A 21,968-nucleotide genomic window follows, 5' to 3' on the forward strand; every position below is an offset into this window, starting at 1 on the left:
ATGTCAAAGTCGACGAAGCTTATTTCTCTGACTCCGGACATCGGATGGACTGGCAAATCTCTGGATTAGAGGCGAACATACCCAACTCCATTAAGAATTCCCCAGATCTCTGTCTCTAATTCTGCAGAAATGTAAAAGCACGCGGTAGCTTGTTTGCCGCCAAAATAAAACTAACCGTTACTGTCGCAAAAAAAAACATAGCTATATCTACGACAACCCTCTTTCAGAGAGTTTCTTGGTATTCTCCCTCAATAATGTTCTCTACATTCTTTTTTTTCTTCTATGTTGTTCTCTGTATCTATATTAGTCTTCCCTCCATGCGTGTGAGAGTGGTCTCTTCACGAATGTTCTCTTCTTGTTATGCATGGAGTGTGATGATCCCCCCCCCGGCATTACACCAATGCAATCATTTTTGGTTGTGTGAGTAGATGTTGTTGTCTCCCCCTTCCTTCTCGGCTATGGTGGTTTTTTCATATATGATTGGTGGTGGGGATGTTGTGTGTCAACACTTCCCCTTTCATTTCCTATTTTTTGACTTTAGGTTGTCTTAAGTTCCAGTGCAACCCATCCTCCTTAAATTTTTTTCCTCTCTGCCTTGTGGATTTATCCAAGGCAAGAATGGCTCTTCTGTCCTCTTCCCAACTTCACTGACTAATATCATCAACCCTATTTAAAGCATATCTGTTAGTTATTCATGGCTTTCTTTGTATTCTCCCTCAATAATGTTCTCTAACTTCTTCTTTTTTTTCTTCTATGTTGTTCTCTGTATCTATATTAGTCTTCCCTCCATGTGTGTGAGAGTGGTCTCTTCACGAATGTTCTCTTCTTGTTATGCATGGAGTGTGATGATCCCCCCTTGCATTACACCAATGCAACCTTTTTTGGTTGTGTGAGTAGACGTTGTTGTCTCCCCCTTCCTTATCGGCTATGGTGGTTTTTTCATATATGATTGGTGGTGGAGATGTTGTGTGTCAACACTTCCCCTTTCATTTCCTATTTTTTGACTTTAGGTTGTCTCAACTTCCAGTGCAACCCATCCTCCTTAAATGTTTTTCCTCTCTACCTTGTGGATTTATCCAAGGCAGGAATGGCTCTTCTGTCCTCTTCCCAGCTTCACTGACTCATATCATAAACCCTATTTAAAGCATATATGCTAGTTATTCATGGCTACAATAAAACAAGTCAATCTTCCTTCCAATCCCAAGCAATCTCCTTCCTCAAACTCCGAAATTTGTGTCCCAATTCTCAGGAATTTTAATTAAAATCAAAATATATGAGATAAATTTACAGTGAAGGGGAGTTAGCATGGGGGTTGTCACACAGACACTAGCCTAGGCTTCATCTATTTAACAAAAAAATAAATAGTATATTGTTGTCCCAACTGTTTCAGATTGCACAAGTCGAAGGCAAAATGACGAAGAGATATAAGTCACCTTGGCACATGGTAAAATTAAGATTGCATTGATCCAAAATTTACTTTTTAAAACATGCACAGATGGTTGGAAGCATGTCATGTTCAATATGCCTCATGTCATAAATGCTCACATAATTTTTCTAATATTAAATCTTTTGAATGTATAGAAGTTAGTTTGATTATTAATTAAATACACATTTTAATAATATCATCTAATGTGTTTTTTTTTTTTTTTTTTCTTTGATATTATTTTCTCGTAAGTTTTATTAACTAGAAATTGTCCCAAAAGGTACAAAGAGAGGTTGATAGGATGATTAAATTGGAATTGTTGAATTTCTCTAGAAGAGATGTTGGTTCAAGCCTTGTGGAAAACCTTGCTTTCTTGGACTGGGTCATTGCACAATTACTTTTCTTTAGATGTTTTGTTTATATCTATATTGCACGAAACACATTGAATGTCTTCTTTGATTTTAGAGTAAGTTAAATACCCAAAATCAAGAAACCTCTATAGATGGCCAAGCATCTACGAAGCTTGTTAGTGACAAAGGCAATAGCAGGAGACAGTCAAATGTAAGTACCAAGTATAATGAAGTTGCAACCAGCTGCAGGATTACTTGAAGAGTAGTTGCATGTTCAGTTGGTGAAAATAATAAAAGCAAAGCAAATCAAGAGCAACAGGAAAACACAAGTAGGAATAACACTTCCAGCAACCATAGCGCAAAAAGAGGCTGAAATCCACATTTGATGGACAGAAGTTTTCCCCTTTTATATATTTATATTGGGAAGAAGATATCTACACATTTTGCAAAACCTACCATGTATGCCTTAAAAGTGTGTATTTTGCTTGATACTTTGCTCTGAAATCATATATCTATAAATTCACAAACATTCTTGCACTGAAAATTTATTGATTATGACCCTGTTCACCTTCTTCACAAACCAAACAACCCCCTGCAAGTTATGGACAGCCATGTTCACAGTTTTTTATCGACTTACCAGAAATGTAAACCAACACAAATTTTTGTTTGTGAAAATAATTGTATATTGTATATATAGCTATCTCGAACATGTAGTAATTAAATAACTAATGTAGCCAGTGTCATGGGTTTCGTGTATCTCACCAAATTGCTATTGTGCTTTCTATCTCTTCACATTCCATATAACTGTTTGTCTTTTTGTTCAGGGAAGTCACAGGCCACAAGTACTGAATAGTTGATCACAGCCACAACATTTTTCCTTACATTGATAAACCACTTCCAAGCAAACTTCAAATTCAATTTGGGTAATGCAAAATAGAACTGGAAAACACGTTGTTTTCTTTCAAACATACAACTACTGAAAAACAATTTAAAAAAGGTAGAGACAAAATCTTAAAATTATCAGAATTAAAACTATAATTATAAACAATGATTTTTAGATCTTTAGCCTTCAATCAAAATCATCACCTCTGGATGAGTAAAAAGAGAATATACTTGATGTGAATCACATTGAATAAAAGAATAACACAGTAGATATCACTGAATGTAACGCTATCATGAAATGGGTGGTACAATAGGCATACAAAGTTTCTGAAACGAGAACTATCACATATACATAATGCCAGCTCCATGTTACATAATAGGAATCCAGCTACTGTTTTCTGATAGTAGACAGGTATAATGCACCAGATAGCTCACAATATAGGTTGATAGAACCTCTGCTGGCCCACCTTTTGAGCTGCTATTGATATTGTACAGCTTATTAAATCTGAAATAGAGTAAAAGATATAGGAGACAAAACAGACTGGGAATGTGAGTCCTTTATACTGGAAGAGAAAAAAAGAAAAGAGCAGCATGTAAATGCAGAAGAACATAAAGAAAACCACAAGAATTTCTGATTCAACATGTATTTCTTGGGGTCCAGATTCATTCACATGTTTTTAAAAATGCTGACATGCTTAAACCAAAAAAGGAAGAGAACTTGAGAATTTCAAATGCTGTCCTAGCTGTTTTAGATATATTTTCTACAATAAAAAGGAAAAATCATGAATACATTGGCCTGGAAGGCTTACATTGCAAGTGTGATAATACATGAATGGAGCCCCATCTTGATTTACAATGTTCTCTATCCTCAACACTTCACAAGAATCTGTTATAAATGTCCATTAACTAAGATTCCATTGCTCTGGATGGTTGTTTAATAAAAGACTAACCAACTGCCTTGCCTCTAACAAAGACTTTTTTGGATCTGTTGCACCTTGAAGCTCATCCAAGCCACTATCATGAAATTGAGTATCTGCAAAAGATTCTAGCAGTTTCAAATCAACCTCAATTCCCATAACAACATTTGTATTGAACCGCTTAACGTTATCACTGAGAAATGTGGCTACAATGCAATCTGATATGTGCTTCAGAACACCCCTGAACACATTATCCAAAACCTGCGAAGGTAAGTCTTCAAAAAGATTTCAGTAAAGAGACTTCACAAGGTCCTTTGAGGCTTTCTCTTGACTCATGAAACTTCGCAAGAACCCGGACTATCAAAGATCCACAACAGGTATGGGGTTGAACTTACTAAATTTTAAGTTTGTTTTTGGTCAAGCATGTATCTCTTGAATGAAATCTTCATGGCATGCGCTTTGAAACAAATCAAGTTATTCATGATGAAGAAGAACTGATATAATTCCCCTGTGTAAGAGAATGAGGACTACATTGCAAAGATCAACTTAAAGAGAAACCACAATGGAATTTGGTAAACAATATTTATAGCCATATGTATTTTTCACAACTTTGTTGTCTCCCAGGTCCCAAATCCAAGAAAATCTCAGCTCCTTTTATCATTCTTCCCACCCAGAGCATTTGCAAGGCACTGTATCATTCTTCCACTTTGATCCGCATTTATAACAAAACTCACAACCACATCTGAAACAACACCAACCACCATATGTTTCAGTTCTCCTTGTGGTTTAAATAACCAAGCAATGCCTCTTAGTTTTCCAATATTGAACAACAAATTTCAATGACAGATTCACCAGAGGTGAGGGAAAGATATTAGATAAGTAGTTTTCAAATACCAGGTTTGCCTAAGCTAGATACATTTGAAGAAACATCTTTGTTAAGCCATTGACAATTAGTATGTAGCTTTGCTTTTCAATTGGAAATACTTAGGCATCCATGTGCACACAGTAAAGATATCATAACCTACAGCTAGGATTAGAAAATCTAATTTTCAGATTGGAACCAATTATCTTTATCAAAGACAAATAGGGTATTATAAATAAAAAAAAATAGTCAACAAAAATGTATTTTACCAGTTCACTGACCTGCAAATCATGTTACAGCATTCAGACGTTTCTTCAACAATTTGTCCACATTTTCCACACAGTCGCCAAGCTTTTTTTTTGGTGAGCTTTAAGAGCAACAAATCATCTTTGTCCCTCTCGGAAAAAGACAGTTTCTCCAGGTCAGAGCAATCCAAACCCACATGCCATGGCACACCACATTGAGCACAAAACGACCTTCTGCATTCAGGGCATTCCAACTCTTTAATAATAACAACAGCTGGCTCAGTTGAGCTTCCTACTTCAGGCACATCCTTCAACAAGAGTGCCAAGCAATCCTTGACTTACGGATCATGTCAAACAAAGCATTTTCAGAAAGAAAAGTTATCCTGCAACAGATCAGCCCAATGAGAAACCAAATACCTAAATGGAAATGCATCACAAGTGGTATCCACAGAAGAATAGTAAAAAATCTAATTGATTACAAACCCCAGTTCTTTTGCTTTCTGAGATTTGCGACCCCCAATATCTTCATGAACCAACAAATAGCTCTGGATAGGGCATATATGAAAACAGAAAGGTTTCAAAACATTGTTGCTCAAAAAAATATCCAATTATGATAGGGAACTATAAAGAAATTAATTGTTAATCACTTATGACATAAATCGGGGAAAATACAAAAATGAAAAAAAAAAGTGCAATGTTAGGAAATCTATAACAACCGTTTTCTTGCTGACAGATCTAGTGACGCGCCCTCCGTGACCCTTAATCAGATCTTCTGCCTCCTCCCTCTCTAAGTTGTGCATTAACATGAAAATTCATAATCTCAAGACAGATATTAAAAAGCTTTCTAAACTTTGGGAATTTGAAAATGAGGATTTAAAAACAATAGAACAGTAAATTGATAGTCATAACTTGAGAAAAAAAAAACTTGTCAAGGATCCCACTAATCAGAAAGGTCAAACCAGGCGATAAAGGGCAATTTCAAGTGATAAAAAATCCAAACTCAAATGATGTTTTAGGCAATAATTTATTTTCTATGTCATATCTGTTTGTATTTGGATGATCCAACATTATTAAATTGTCATTTTCTTATTGGTCCCTGCCGCAAGGCTTTATTACCTCAACCACTGCACCTTGAGTAGCTGTGATGGTTTCCACGTCTGACCTCATCCAAGCATGCAGTAAAAGTGTCTTCTTTACTTTCTTACACAAAATATTACTTTTGCAAGCAACTAACTATGGCTGGCATAATTGCCTTTATCCAATTCCACTATGCAGTTGTTTGCTTCTAAAATGAGGGTTTCTATACCTGATTTTGTCTAACTAGAGAACTCTTCGTCCTTTATTCTTCAAGGTAAATCAAATGTTGTTGATTTTCATTATTTCCTTGTCTTGACTTTTATTTGTACACAGATTGAGTAGCAATAGGGTTATTTTTTGTTGCCTTTACATTTTTGTTTGGTTTAATACTAGGTATGTTTGTTCCTAATTCTCTTTCAGATGTGGCACTTATAATCAAATTTCACCCCTGTAGTTGTGGCCATGATGTTCTAACCTCTTATTATGAGGTGTTGTATGAAATCACTTTTGATAGAAAACTCTCTTTTTGTTTAATATTTTCAGTTTCTTATTTCCAAATACTAAAGAACCAATTTTCTGCATGAACATTCCAAAAGAGTGGTATAAATATATCAAGGCACTGGATAATTGCTGAAGTCTATCTCAAGTACAAGTATCTTGCCGCTGACAGTATAAGTCTGTCAAAACAACAGCTTGATTTTGTTTCCTACAAAAGTGAGGCCCTCCTTAGATGTTGGCAGAAAGTAAACCCAAAGGTATCTAGACTTTTCAGCTTGGAATTAGAAACCTAATAGAGATTCACTAATTGAATTTTCAGTTAATTGATTCAATCTTCCTCATTACTCGATGAAGCCTCTTGGAGTCTGCTTTGATATGGGAATTATCAGCTTCTGTAGATTTGTTGGAACTGTCCTAGTGTTTTTTATACATGTAATGCACAAGAAGAGTTCCTTGTGATTACATTAATAAAAATGATATAGATACATAGCTGTTCATTTGAGGTCGCTTTATTACTAACCATACCTTACTTTCTGAATGTTGTGGCCAAAGGTTAACCTATTATTCCATGTCAAAGGACTGAATCGAAGGGCTAAAATAATTGGAAGAATACCTATACTATAATTGGGGCATATATACACAGGAATGAACTTAATGGTCTGACATTCCAGATTCGAATGTTTTTTGACCACATATTCTTAGGCATTATGCAGTTGCTCACTAATCGATATGAAAAATTCAGAAATAGCTGGTCTGACTCATCAATGTTGGAGTGACCTAATCCCATTAATGTTTTGGATTTAAAGGGTTATTTAGGGGTATAAACATTTTGAGGAAGCTAAGTTATTGTCCTTTTAATCAGCTTAGTGCACAATGTAAAAGAAGGGTAGCCAAGTGGTTGACAGAAAACCAGGCCTTTTCTAATCAAGAAATTAAGAGACTAATCATAACAAGCACCTCTCTAGTCTGTACACATTCCATCTTAAAGATAAAATCAAGAGTTCCATGGAGCACATCTCTCATGAAAATTTAAGCAAGCATCTGCTTCGATTGCATTTTAGCAACTCCATGTATGCATTGTTAATCGACTCGGCTTGAGGTCATGGAATTCTCAAATCATTTTATGAAAACATTACTATGACAAATACTGTTTTAAATATTTGTTGGAGTGGCATACTGCTACTAATGCTTTGGATCTTAAGAGTTGTCGAGGGGTATAAACATTTTTGAGAGAGCTGGGTCATTGTCCTCTTTATCAGCTTTCTGCATTCTGTAGAGGAGGGGTAGTCAAGTGGTTGACACAAGACCACAGAAGGTCTTGGATCAACTATTGTTATTGTCATGGATAATTCAACTGATGTAGTAGATGCAATAGTTCATCTTTCCTTTGTTATGGGATGGATTTGCAAGAATATGGAAAAACTGAAGGTATACAATACTAAACTTAGATCAAACCTGTGCCTAAAATTTCATAATTGTGCCTAAATTTTCAGACATGTAACATTTGTTGTGCTTGAACTTGTGGAAGAGGATTTGTGACCTGTAAACTCTTGGACATGAGGCATATGTCTTGTGTGCAAAAATGCCTAGTAGCTCAAACTTCTGACAGTATCTCAGACCTATGTACAATGAAGACTTGTAACTGAAGCAAGAGTTTTTGAACTGTCACATATCTTTGTGACATTAAGTACTTTTGCATAGATTTTTGACCTATGGCAAAGGATCTACAACAATCTCGGGCCTGTGAGAAGACAAGTTTAAAACAGTATGTGGACAACAGTTCAGACCTACTTATTTTTTAGAAGACATAGTTCATATCTCTGCAGAGATTCTCAGACCTGTGACTTAAATCAAACCTGTGCCTAAAATTTCAGAATTGTGCCTAAATTTTCAGACATGTAACATTTGTTGTGCTCCGACTTGTGGAAGAGAATTTGTGACCTGTAAACTCTTGGACATGAGGCATATGTCTTGTGTGCAAAAATGCCTAGTAGCTCGAACTTCTGACAGTATCTCAGACCTATGTACAATGAAGACTTGTAACTGAAGCAAGAGTTTTTGAATTGTCACATATCTTTGTGACATTAAGTACTTTTGCATAGATTTTTGACCTATGGCAAAGGATCTACAACAATCTCGGGCCTGTGAGAAGACAAGTTTAAAACAGTATGTGGACAACAATTTAGACCTACTTATTTTTTAGAAGACATAGTTCATATCTGTGCAAAGATTCTCAGACCTGTGACTTAGATAAAACATGTGCCTAAAATTTCAGAATTGTCCCTAAATTTTTATACATGTAAAAATGCCAACAGTCCTGAAGATATACAGAGCCATGTCAAAGAATTCAGAGAAACATTGCAGTTGTTTGAGGGGATGCATCCTTTTCAAAATTACACTATCCATGCTCAGTACCGAAAGCATTCACCTAGAGTCTTATTAAAATATCCAAACCAAATTCTTTGGTTGAGAAAGGATCCAACCGGAAATCAAAGGAAGTTCAAATAAAGGGTGGATCTATGGAAAATGACAGCAGGAAGGATTCAGATTATACTGTCACGAATTGTTATTGTCTCCTTGTTGAACCGGTTGAGTTAAGAAATATGGAAATTGAATCAACGACTCTTGTATTTGCCACAGGTGGAACAAATTGCCATAGGATATATTCTATTGGCTTCCTGTGCAATTTGTGTATATCGAATTGTGTGCCAGCAATGGAACAACCTGCTTCCCGCAAACTATTTCATAACTTGGTTTTGTGAGGCGTCTATCATGAAGCATGTTATGAAACCAGCTCACGAAAAGATAGAAAAGATAGATCAACGCCTTAGAATTCAGCCTCTTCGAGGGGGCAACCTCCTTTACATTACATAAATGAACAATTCTTGGATGATTCAAATGACAAAACCTCCTTTCTATATATAGGAGTCTAAGGAGTCACAATATAATCCAGCCGACCTAACAATAATAATATAAAGCCACAAAAATAACAATAGAGGGATTCTATGGGGCACAGAAATAACAATATGGGGGTAATAGGGGCACAACAATATAAATAAGGGGTATAACTACAATAGTAATGGCGTAATCACTAGTATTATAGGGACCCAACATGCCCCTCTCCTTCAAAAAAGTGTTGTCCTCAATGCTTGAGTAGTTCTGGATACTTCTGCATAAAATTCTCATCCTCCCATGTGGAATCTTCAGCGGATAAGTTCTTCCACTTGATAAGATACTCTGAAATTGATCGATTTCATCGCTGTCGATTTCTTGTTTCTGTGACTGCTTCCGGTTCCAATATAATTTTTCCTTCCTCGTCAAGTTCTGGCAATATTGTTTGAATTGGGAGCTTGTCGCCTATAACCTTCTTTAAACATGAAACATGGAAAACTGGGTGCAATCGAGAAGCTGCAGGAAGCTCCAATTTGTATGCCATAGTACCAATCTTTTGCAACACCTTGTACAGACCATAATACTTTGGTGATAATTTATTATCCTTCTTAGCTTGCTTTAGGGACATTTGCTTATATGGTTGTAGCCGTAGGAATACCCAATCACCTACATCAAAACTTCTTTCACTGCGATGTTGATCTGCCTGTTGTTTCATTCTATTTTGTGCCAACACGAGGTTATCCTTTAAGAGTTGGAGGACTTGTTGTTGATGTTCGATGTGATGTTCCACTGCCTGAACCTTAGAATTTTCTCTTAAATATGATGTGATGGATGGTGGTTGATACCCATAAAGTGCCATAAATGGGGTCATTTTTGTTGCTGTATGGAAGGAAGTGTTATACCACCATTCAGCCAGAGGCAACCATTTGACCCATTGTGTCTGTTTATCAGATACAAAGCAACGAAGATATCCTTCCAAACATTTGTTTACTATCTCAGTTTGCCCATCAGATTGAGGATGATAAGATGAGCTATGAGCTAACTGAGTACCAAGACAAGAAAATAATTCTGTCCAAAAATTTCCAGTGAAAATGGGATCTCTGTCACTTACAATAATCTTTGGGTTTCCATGTAGCTTTTGAACTGTTTCCATAAATGCAGTAGAAACTGTACTGGCTTTAAATGGATGTGATAATGCACAAAAGTGTGCATACTTGGTAAGTCTGTCAACTACCACCATGATGACACTCTTTCCCTCAGACTTGGGTAAACCTGTGATAAAATCCATTGAAACCTCCTCCCAACGTTGGCTTGGAATGGATAAAGGTTGTAATAGACCCGGTGTCTTAATTGTTTCAACTTTATTTTGTTGGCAAACCAAACATTCTGCCACAAACTTTTGAATATCTGATTTAAGGCCATCCCAAAAAAATTCCTTCTTAACCCTGTGGTAAGTTTTTAAAAATCCTGAGTGCCCTCCTAAGGGAGAAGTGTGCAATTCCATAAGAATCTTTTGTTTTAGCTGGGAATTCTTACAGAGGTATAAGCGATCTTTGTACCATAACGAATCATTTTGCCAGCTAAATGTATCAGAAGTACTGGAATCTTGTTGTAGCTTTTGAATAAGTGCCCACACTTCTTCGTCATTCTTCCATTCCTCCCTTGCTTCGTTTATCCAATCTGGTTGGATAATAGAAATGGCACACAAAAATGCTTCCACATCCTCATCCTTTCTTGAGAGTGCATCTGCCACCACATTTTGCTTCCCTTTTTTGTAGATGATTTCAAAGTCATAACCCAACATCTTTGTGACCCACTTTTGTTGCTCTTCAGAGGATAATCTTTGTTCTAAAAAGTATTTAAGGCTATCATGATCTGTTTTTACCTTGAAGTGTCTTCCCATTAGGTAGGGTCGCCATTTCTTAAGTGCATGGAGTATTGCCAACATTTCCTTCTCATAAATAGCTTTGCTTAAAAACTTTCCCTTGATTGGACGACTTTCAAAAGCAATGGGTCTTTCATCTTGCATTAGAACAACACCAATTCCATTTCCTGAAGCATCACATTCCACAATAAAGGTTTTTGTGAAGTCTGGTGTAGCTAAGACCGGTGCTTGGCACATTGCCTCTTTAAGATGTTCAAAGGCCTTTGTTGCTTCTGGAGTCCATGAAAATGAATCTTTCTTCAATAATGTTGTTAGAGGTGCTGCTATTCTCCCATAATTCTTAACAAACTTGCGATAATACCCTGTCAACCCAAGAAATCCTCGCAGATGCTTTATGGATGTGGGGATTTTCCATTCCTTAATGGCTTTAATTTTGCTAGGGTCTACCTTAACTCCTTCATGAGATACAATATGACCCAAATATTCCACCTCCTGGACTCCAAAGAAACATTTGGATCTTTTTGCATATAATTGTTTCTCCTCCAATAGTTGTAGCACCCTGTCAACATGTTCAACATGATCCTTCCAAGACTTGCTGTAGATTAGTATATCATCAAAAAATACTAACACAAATTTTCTAAGGAATGGTTTGAAAATTGAATTCATCAAACCTTGAAATGTTGAAGGTGCATTGGTAAGGCCAAAAGGCATGACCAAAAATTCATAATGACCCTCATGAGTTCTAAATGCCATTTTCGGAATGTCTTCAATCTTCATTTTGATTTGATGATATCCCGAACGAAGATCCAACTTGGTGAAGTAAATTGATCCATGCAATTCATCCAGTAATTCATCAATGACAGGAATGGGGAACTTATCTTTAATAGTGAGCTTGTTGAGCTCCCTATAATCCGGACACATGCGCCATGATCCATCCTTCTTGTGCACCAATACTACTGGAGCTGAGAAAGAACTTTGACTCGATTGAATTATACCAGCCTCTAGCATTTCTGCAACCATACGTTCAATTTCACTTTTTTGGACATAGGGATTGTTAAACACACATGGAAACAATAGAATAGGAAAGATAAATCATTCAGTACATTTTTATTAACAGGAGATGTACATTTATAATACAATGTTGTGACTCTTGGGTTTCAGATCCCAAGGCCTCTTGGACTGCTTTTGTCCATTCGACTTCCACACTAACCCATTAGGATTAGGTGTCCAACATTCCCCCCCTTAATCCGAAGGGTTATGTATGAGTCCAAGAAGAGAGCTGTAATACAAAATGTGCAAAAAATGCATGGCAGCACTAGGCTGAATGTGCTCTATGAAATGTTGGTAAAAAAGGGTGGTGGTTTAAGGATGACCACCAACACTGGAACGCTTAGTGCAGTTCCCGGAACTCTTCCAAAACTGGCAAGAAGCTGGAGTCTTCTGCTAGAGGAAGTGTTCTTAATCTGTGATGGTTTAAGGATGACCAACAACTCTGGAATGCTTAATGCAATTCCTGAACTCTTCCAAATCTGGCAAGAAGCTGGTGTCTTCTGCTAGAGGAAGTGTTCTCAATCTGTGATGGTTTAAGGATGACCAACAACTCTGTAATTCCTGGAACTCTTCCAAAACTGGCAAGAAGCTGGAGTCTTCTGCTAGAGGAAGTGTCCCAGATTGCCAATTGAAGGCATGTTCAGGCATCTTTGTCTCTGGCTACAACTCTGAAACTGGTGTGGCAGGTTGTGGCTCAGGCTCGCTTGATGTGACTTTGAAGCTTGTAGATGACCATCATTTCCCCCCCTATCAGATACAAGGTGAGAAGATGGAGAAAACTCAACTGCAAGACTGTTCAATATTCTGGAACAAGTTCTGACATGTGTTTGGAATATCTTCTTGGCTGTTGATGCCCATTGCCAAGAAGCGATCCATCCAAGATGAATCTTTGTTCTTGCAGGACGTTTGTTTCTGAAGCATCTGTGTGAAGAATGGCTGGTTTTATGACAGTGCTTACATGGATGAAGATCAAAACAGTGATCTTTCAAATGGCCAACTCGGTCACAGTGTTGGCATTTCACGATCTGTTGTTTTTGTTGTTGTTGTTGCTGTGGAAGAGGGGCAGAATCTGGAACAGCTGAAGCTGAACTGTCATGAGGAGCAGCTGAACTGTCATGAATGAATCCAGCACTCTGAAACTGAATGGGCTTGGCATAGTCTGGAATATGAAAGGACAAGTCCTTGTCATATCCAAGACCAGTTCTGTGCTTGTTGTGGACAAGCTGTTCCCAAGGTCTGATGATGGGCTTGGGAAGTGCACACTGAGTTTCTGCATCTGCATGTACAACTGCTGCTTTATTTGAATGAACTGTAACATTATTAACATGCTGCTGATGGGTGGTTGTCTTAATGTTCTGAACAAAAACAGGTTCAGAATGGTGTCTATTTTGATGTAGCTCTTCTTGCTGTAGCTGTGATTCAAGCTGCAAAAAATCGATTTTTTCTTGTGCATTTTGCAAATAAGTTTGAATGTCAAAAAGAGTTTCTTTGTTGACTTTTACCATCCCATCAACAGTGGAATGAATTAGGATATTCAGTAACTTTAATGCATCTTCAAGTCTGGTCATTTCCTTCACCTCTGTCTTTGTGAGCTGTCTAAACACAATCATCTCATCTAGTCGATTCAGGAACTCAGGTCGAAAATATTGCTTCAGCTCTTCATTGACAAGACTTTTGATCCTTGTGTAGCTGCTGTCTTTCTCATCGTAATCAAGCTGGAAACCAATTCCACGGCCTCCCTTCTCAATCACGCTACTCCCAACATTAGAAGTCATGATCAAAAGGGTATTCTTAAAGTCCACAGTCCGTCCTTTACTATCTGTCAGTCTTCCATCTTCAAGAATTTGAAGCATCATATTGAAGACGTCTGGATGAGCCTTTTCAATTTCATCAAAAAGGACCACTGTATAGGGTCGCCTTCTCACAGCTTCAGTCAGCTGTCCTCGTTCACTGTAACCAACATATCCTGGGGGTGAACCAATCAATTTTGAGACAGTATGCCTCTCCATAAATTCACTCATATCCAACCGTATCATTGCCTCCTCTGAACCAAAATAATAAGCTGCTAGTGCCTTCGCAAGCTCTGATTTGCCAACACCAGTTGGACCTGAGAAAATAAAACTCGCAATTGGCCTGTTGGGATTTTTCAAACCAACTCGTGCTCGACGAATAGCTCGACTGATTGCTTTTACAGCTTCATCTTGCCCTATGACACGGTGATGAAGAGTTTCCTCCATCTTCAAAAGTCTGTCAGACTCATCAGTTGATACCTTTTCAACAGGAATACCTGTCCATGAAGATACAATATGTTCAATGTCTGCCTCTGTCACTGTTGGACCCTCATCATTTGCCTCACTCTCAGCTTTTGATTTTTCTTTACCCTTCTCTGTTATAGCAACAATATGTGCCTTCAACTCCATCTCCCGGTCACGTAGCTCTCCAGCCTTTTCAAAGTCCTGGCTTCGAACAGCTTCATTCTTTTCTTTTGTTATTTGTCTAAGTTGTTTTTCAAGCTCTCTGGCCTCCTCAGGAAGTTGTGCATGCCTCAATCTCACTCGAGAACCAGCCTCATCAATCAGATCAATTGCTTTGTCAGGAAGGAAACGATCACTGATATATTGATACGACAACTTTGCAGTAGCCACCAAAGACTCATCAGTATAACGAAGCTTGTGATGAATCTCATATCGCTCACGTAAACCTTTCAGTATCTGTATCGTTTCATCAACAGTTGGCTCTGGCACTTGTACTGGTTGGAATCTCCTCTCTAGTGCTGGGTCCTTCTCAATGAGTTTCCTGTATTCATCCAAGGTGGTGGCTCCAATACACTGAAGTTCACCTCGTGCAAGAGATGGTTTCAGAATATTGGCTGCATCAATTGCACCTTCTGCTGCACCTGCTCCAATCAAAGTATGAACTTCGTCTATGAAGAGTATAATCTCATCACTCTGTTTGATCAATTTCTTCAATCTTTCTTCAAACTCTCCACGATACTTGGTACCAGCAACAAGTAAACCCATATCTAAAGTGATGACCTTTTTACCCTTGATTGTCTCTGGAACATCTCCAGAAGCTATTCGCTGCGCAAGTCCCTCAGCAATAGCTGTTTTTCCTACACCAGGCTCACCAATAAGACAAGGATTATTTTTTGTACGGCGTCCCAGTATTTGAGTAACACGTTCTATTTGTGGCTGCCATCCAACTACTGGATCAAGCTTGCCTTCCTCTGCCAGTTTTGTCAAATTCGTTCCATATACCTCAAGAGTCGGCATCTTGTTGCTGCTGCTACCGCCTCCAACTCCAGCACCAACAGCTTCTGTACTTTCTCCAACCATCCGAATTACCATTCGACAATTCTGTTAACTGTCCATCGTTCGCGTTACAAACCATAAACCCTTGCCATTCGTACCTTTTTCAAACCACAACTGTAAACACCTGATTGATTGAGTAGAGGAATGAGAGTTTACAGCACCAGCGTAGCTCGAATTGATACAGACGGCCGCACAGTAATGGAGAACGGGGAAGGCACAACCTCTTCCCCCGGGGCCAGCTAATAACTCCTCTCAAGCATTTGGACGCAAGAAGACACCGCAGACGTATCCGGGGCTGCTACGGACGTCGAGCTTCTAAAACGGGCCTGGAGAAATGAGAAAGCTGCTCCAGAAATTCTTACCTTCCAGAATGACCTGGTTCAGCGCTCTAGAGAGCAAATACAATTGCTGGAAGAGGCTATCGAATCCTTTGCCGAGAGTGGAACTGACGACCTTATGCTATCGCTGTACCACATGGATTTTGGACCGCACACTATTTTTGCTGAGGTCCTACCATGTCATTTTTTTAATCTATATTGTTACGATTGGATCAGTGCTGAAGAACTCATACAAGGCAGGTGAAGCGTCCCTCAAGTTTTTCCACTAGTCTGTTAATCTGCTTGGGGGCAAGCACAACCCTTATGCCTGGAATCTGCTTGTCGATGTTCTTGGCAATAACAAGATGTTTGATGCAATGTGGGATGCAGCAAAATCCGTGAAGGCCGATGGGATTCTCTCCCGCTAGACCTTTGCTACTATTTTTACTTTCTATGCAATGGCAGAGAAGGCGAACGAGGCGATGATGACTTTTGAGGCAATGATGACCGTTTCAACAATGGTTCATGACATATGTCAATGGAACAAGCTTCAGAGCAAACGTTACATAACTTTCAACGCAATTTTAACAGCTTCTCAAACGTTTTAGGATCAGCAGAAGTTCAATTCTTCATTCCAATAATTAATCAATACATGGAGACCTTTTATATCAACCCACGAACATGGATTTCAACGCACAGTGAATCACATACTATGCATCGAATATTTACACTATGAACCGAATCACACCATTCATATACACCATAAATCGAATAGCATACTATGAATCGAATCACGCCTTTCTACTGCCGTGAGTAACAGAACGTTCCAGCGATTCATTTCTGAAAGGTAACGGGCAACCTCATAATTCTCAGGACAATCCTCATACTCCACATGGGATTGTAGCAGACCGCAGGTAATGGCAGGCACTCAACGCATTCAAACAGGTGGTCAGACAGCGCAACAGAAGAGCAGGAGAATAATGTCGGACCAGCGTTCAAATGTCAGGTTTGTATGGAGCATAGCGCAGGGAATATAAATAGAATATGGCAGAAAACGGTTATAGAGAGTGCACAGAGCGTAGGAAAGAATATGGTGCAGAATGAGGAATACAAAGCTCAATAAGGTGGCAATTCTGATAACTCTGATTAGTAGAAAGACAGAACTGACATGTAGGTAGAGACCACAAAACAAGTGGCTCAAATATGAGCAGGGCCAGAATTCGCCTGCTCTGATACCATGTTAAACACACATGGAAACAATAGAATAGGAAAGATAAATCATTCAGTACATTTTTATTAACAGGAGATGTACATTTATAATACAATGTTGTGACTCTTGGGTTTCAGATCCCAAGGTCTCTTGGACTGCTTTTGTCCATTCGACTTCCACACTAACCCATTAGGATTAGGTGTCCAACAGGGATATCTGTACGGCCTGATGTTTGGAGGAACACTTCCTGGAATCAGATGAATAGCATGATCATGATCACGCATAGGTGGGAGACCTTTGGGAGTCTCAAATACCTTGGAATGATTGTCCAAGACTTTTTGGAGATCTAGAGAAATAGATGATTCCAATGTGGAAACATCTAGCGAACTTAATTGTGCAATTACACCTCTTTGCTCCTTTTTTAGAAGCTTAGTCATGCCATTAAAGATGATTATCTTTCCTGGTTTCCCTGCAATACCCCTTAATTCAACTTCCTTTCCTTCCGTGGAAAATTTGATGAAAAGTTCTTGAAAATTAAAAGCTATTGTACCCAAGGATTGTAGCCATTGGACTCCTAGTACAACATCAGCACCTCCCATTGGAATGGAAAGCATTGGGGTAGTCAATACATATTCTCCCATGGATAGCTTGATATTATGGCACTTTCCAGAGCAATTTATTGTTCCTCCATTTGCAATCATCACTTGACACTCTGGTGCTGGATATAGGAAGCAATTCAATTCTTTTGCTACCCTACAATGAATAAAATTGTGGGTGCTTCCTGAATCAATCAACACTATTACCTTTTTCTTCTTGATTTGTCCTTCTATCTTGATGGTTTGAGGAGTGGTAATTCCTGCCAATGCATTACAAGATATGGTCGGATTTATTTGTTCTTCATATAGGCTTTGTTCCTGGAGTATATCCTCTTCTTTTGACCTTTCTTGCTCCTTTTCTTCTTCCTCTTCACAATCTATGTAGAATAATTTCTTCTCAGCACACTTATGACCTTTTGTGTATTTGCTATCACAACTGTAACAAAGCCCTTTTGCTCTTTTTTCTTCCAATTGTTGTGGTGTCAACCTTGTAGGTTGTGGAAGACTAGGGGCAACAACACTTCTGTCTTTATAGTTGTGAGTGGTATGCTTCCTAGTTGCCATAATTTTGCTTTCCATTTTTCTTGCTAACCTGAATGCCTTCTCTAATGAATCAGGTTCCCAAAGGCGAACATCATGTTGGATATTATCCTTTAAAGACCCTATGAACACATCAATGCTATGCTCCTCTGGAATATCTTTTACCCTTATGTTCAATTTTTGGAACTCCTCAATGTGCTCCATTATTGAACCCTTTTGTTTGAGACTTATCAATTGGCTAAAAAAAGTGTTGCTTTTTGTATCTTCATAATGTGCTATTAATTCTTCCGTAAAAATTGCCCAAGTGATAAATTGTTTACAAGAACAAAGCCATTGATACCATACAAACTGATTTGGTTCCAAATATACAGTTGCCATACGTATCTTTTGTGCGTTTTGCACATTATTGAGATCGAAGAATTGCTCCATCTGTAATATCCATGTGGCGGTATCCTTGCCATCAAACTTCCGCATATCGATTTTTGGAACATGGTGAGTATTTGATCCAACATTAGAGTCTATGGAATCATGATTAACATTTCTTTTGTTCTCATCATGAGTTTCCTTTAGTACCCTTTCACCCTTAGTGACCATTTCTTGTAGCAACTTATTCATATTTATCTTCAATTCTTCCATCTTATCATCCATGCCATCAATTTTAGCGTCCATGCCATTCACCTTAGCTTCCATGCCATCCATCTTAGCTTCTACACCTTTCTTTAAACCATCCATCTTAGCTTCTACATCTTTCCTTAAACCATCCATTTTAGATTCTGTTGCTTTTTGTGCAAGTGACACTCGTTGCACTTGTTCTTGTAATTTTGATATATCATATAGCATTTCTTCTTCTTCTTCATGAGTCATGCTAGAGCTTTCAGGTTCCTTACTAGGTGTTTGCATTTTCTTTCCTCGGGGCATCAGTTACCGATAATAATTCTTTATTATGCCCTTTGAATTCCTTCAAAATAAATTTTCAAACCAAGCTTAAGCAAAAATTTAAGAAAATCTACACACCTTTTTTCACTTTGTAGGAGCTCGATATTGCCTCTGATGTATCTCTGTACTTTTCGATCATCTAGTTCTGAATTTGTGATTTGCAGTAGCCCTCTGTGTCCTCTTTCCAATTCCGCAAGTCTGACCCAAATTGGATTCTCCAAGGAAGAGTTATGCGAAATCGCCCACAGTGACTTGATTATAGACTAGTTAAGTAGAGCGAACTTGTACGACGTGCCACAAGTCACTGTTTCGATATTTGGATCTGAAAAATGCATAAAAGAAACTACAGTCTGTCCTCTTTCTGTACCTTCTTACGAAATTTCAATCCGATCCCCAGAGAGAAAGTTATGATGATTTTCCCCAGGTCACCTGTTTTGAATGTAATTCAGGAGTCTGCAAAAAGACCAACTTCCTCAGATCATATCTCCATAAATATCGCGCGAAAAGCTCTGAAATTCGGACCCAAGGTTCAACGCGATTTCTTCTCAAATGGGTTTTTTTTGCGACTTCTGAAACGTCACAGAAAAAAAGTTATGGCGAAAATGCCACGATGACCTGTTTGGAGCAGCGAAACCCTAGAATCCAAAGCTCTAATACCAAATGTTATGAAACCAGCTCAAGAAAAGATAGATCAACGTCTTAGAATTCAGCCTCTTCGAGGGGGCAACCTCCTTTACATTACATAAATGAACAATTCTTGGATGATTCAAATGACAAAACCTCCTTTCTATATATAGGAGTCTAAGGAGTCACAATATAATCCAGCCGACCTAACAATAATAATATAAAGCCACAAAAATAACAATAGAGGGATTCTATGGGGCATAGAAATAACAATATGGGGGTAATAGGGGCACAACAATATAAATAAGGGGTATAACTACAATAGTAATGGGGTAATCACTAGTATTATAGGAACCCAACAAAGCAGCCATATTTGGCACTGTAAGTCAAAGATGTCCTCTTATCAAAATAGATTTTGTTTTGAAGGATAATCATGCTGAATGAAGGAAAAGGAGAAAGCAGAGGACAACCATGTAAAAAAAATTCATAAGCCTATCATTAATGAAGTCCAGCAAATCCCTAGGAAGCAAAACAAGACTGAGAGAGATGATATGGCAAGGAAAGGGAAACAAAGTAGTTGAAGAAGGACCTGACCTGGAAGAAATGATGTTGTGCAGATGTATTCTAAACACAGCTCCGGCTCATGATTTCCAGCTCCGTTCGTGAGATTGTCAAACCAGGCTCCTCTGTCAGTTTGAACACTGCTATACTTTGTGAGATTGTCAAACAGGGTTGTCTGTTTGTTGATGAAGTTTGATCCAAGAAGGCTGCCGGTAAGGTCATGGAAGCACGGAATAAGCACATCTTAATTGGTCGTCAACCGCAGAACAGGGTTTCCAAAGCACAAATTTGTTGATCGTGCATCGCAGAACAGGGGTTTCAAGCCACGAATGTGTGTGCACCGCAAAACAGGGTTTTCAAAGCACGAATTTGTTGATCGTGCACCGCATAACTGGGTTTTCGAGAGAGTTGAGCAATAATGCCACCCAGCAATAATGCTACCAAACGGACGGATATGGTGGAAGAAAGCAGGAAGTTCTCGGAAATCACTGAGAATAAACAGAAATTGCACGACAGATGCCCGCCGAATGTGGATGCCAGGTGTCAACATCAGAAACAAAATGATGACGAAAGTCTCTTTCAAAGGAAGGCCTATCGGCCTAAAACTTTAGTAGGAATTTGTTGGAATTACAAGTTCAAGCTGCGTGGTCTACACAATCAAAGTAATCTAGAGATTTTTCAGGGCGTTGAATCTATTTATACATTTAAATAAACATTTTACATAATGCAAAATTATAATTTCACAAATAATTATATCACCATGTTTAAGTAAAAAGCCCAAACATATAATAGTTACACTGTGCCCATTTTAATTGATTTTAAGTCCATATAATAAATTTCATAATTATTTTAAGTATTAATTTTAAAGACCATAAAAATCTTTCTTTCTCTCTCTCTCTCTCTCTCTCTCTCTCACACACACACTTTTTATTTTTTTGTGAATTAAATTTTTGTTTGGTAATTAAAAGTTACGTAAGGCATTTACTATTGTCTGTTAGTGACATGCGATTTGGTAAACTAGACCATTGACAAAAAGGAAATTTGTCCAAACTTAAAAGTAAACTGTCTAAAATGATTATAAATTGCCTGAAAAATCTAGTAGTGTTGGCTCTAATAGACTTGTAAAGTAGATATTAAGGACCAAGAAAGACCAACTAAAGAGAGACACAACAAATTAAGTGGAATGGGAGTTATTAAACTTAGTTGGACCAAGAGCTCAAAACCAAGGCGACACGAAGTTGAACTAGGGTTGACGATATCCTCAATATGCTCGAGGCACTCATACATTTCCTTGTGTTGTAGCACAATGTCATCCAATACTAGAATAATATGCTCTTCTACATTGTTCCTATCCAACAAAATTATGCCAGACAAAGCATTCATAAGCCAATATAGGTAAATGGTATAAAGATATTGGTCTTGTCTACCATGGGTGTGGCTAGCATCCGAAACCCATGAAGAAACAACTTTCATTGCCTTTGAGTTTGATAAACACCGACACTCCTCCATTAACTCATTCTCCACCTCTTCGATTTGAGCTCTAATTAGTGGGGGGATTTTCTCTCTATATAGTTGAACTGATGTCTTTGCATGCAAATAAGCCCTTTGTCGTCCTTGCCTCCACTGCCACAATGAATATGAACTCTCTTTGGAACCATCGCAAGATATACAATGGCTAATAATGAAATCCATGTCTAGACTGCTAGAGAAGAAATGGCTAAGAGAAAGGAGTGAGTGCAGAGAGAAAGTAAAGGGAGCGAATACCAAAATCCATCGAGAAAAAACAATTGGG

The 21,968-nt window shown here is 38.2% G+C and overlaps 1 protein-coding gene across 4 annotated transcripts; it reads right to left on the bottom strand.

The window, feature by feature from the left end:
* Nucleotides 1-2,857: 2,857 nt before the first annotated feature.
* Nucleotides 2,858-20,644, bottom strand: LOC149248387 (E3 ubiquitin-protein ligase RSL1-like). Of its 4 annotated transcripts, XM_089458417.1 has the most exons (5): nt 5,396-5,714; nt 5,163-5,224; nt 4,716-4,913; nt 4,256-4,314; nt 2,858-3,411 (listed from the first exon to the last, which is right to left on the bottom strand). In XM_089458417.1, the coding sequence occupies exons 1-5, from the start codon at nt 5,483-5,485 to the stop codon at nt 3,404-3,406; spliced, it is 417 nt and encodes a 138-aa protein (XP_089314543.1). In that variant the 5' UTR covers nt 5,486-5,714; the 3' UTR covers nt 2,858-3,403. The 4 variants fall into 4 exon arrangements, 2 of the variants coding, with proteins under 2 accessions (XP_089314543.1, XP_089314542.1); XM_089458416.1 differs by lacking the exon at nt 2,858-3,411 and having other exon boundaries at nt 3,543-4,314; nt 5,396-5,716; XR_016266667.1 differs by lacking the exons at nt 2,858-3,411; nt 5,163-5,224; nt 5,396-5,714 and adding an exon at nt 20,210-20,644 and having other exon boundaries at nt 3,543-4,314; nt 4,716-5,062.
* Nucleotides 20,645-21,968: the final 1,324 nt, after the last annotated feature.

Source organism: Pinus tabuliformis, chromosome 7 (assembly GCF_031772625.1).
Source record: "Pinus tabuliformis cultivar Carrire ecotype Pingquan chromosome 7, CPIR1, whole genome shotgun sequence".
Lineage (NCBI taxonomy): Eukaryota > Viridiplantae > Streptophyta > Pinopsida > Pinales > Pinaceae > Pinus > Pinus tabuliformis.

What these genes read in the sequence shown, in the direction of transcription:
- LOC149248387 (XM_089458416.1), bottom strand. Translation starts at nt 5,485, where the DNA reads ATGTTAATGCACAACTTAGAGAGGGAGGAGGCAGAAGATCTGATTAAG. An exon ending in GATCTGTCAGCAAGAAAACG is followed by an intron (nt 5,225 to 5,395) that starts GTTGTTATAGAT and finishes TGCCCTATCCAG; the next exon opens with AGCTATTTGTTGGTTCATGA. An exon ending in CAGAAAGCAAAAGAACTGGG is followed by an intron (nt 4,914 to 5,162) that starts GTTTGTAATCAA and finishes CCCTGAATGCAG; the next exon opens with AAGGTCGTTTTGTGCTCAAT.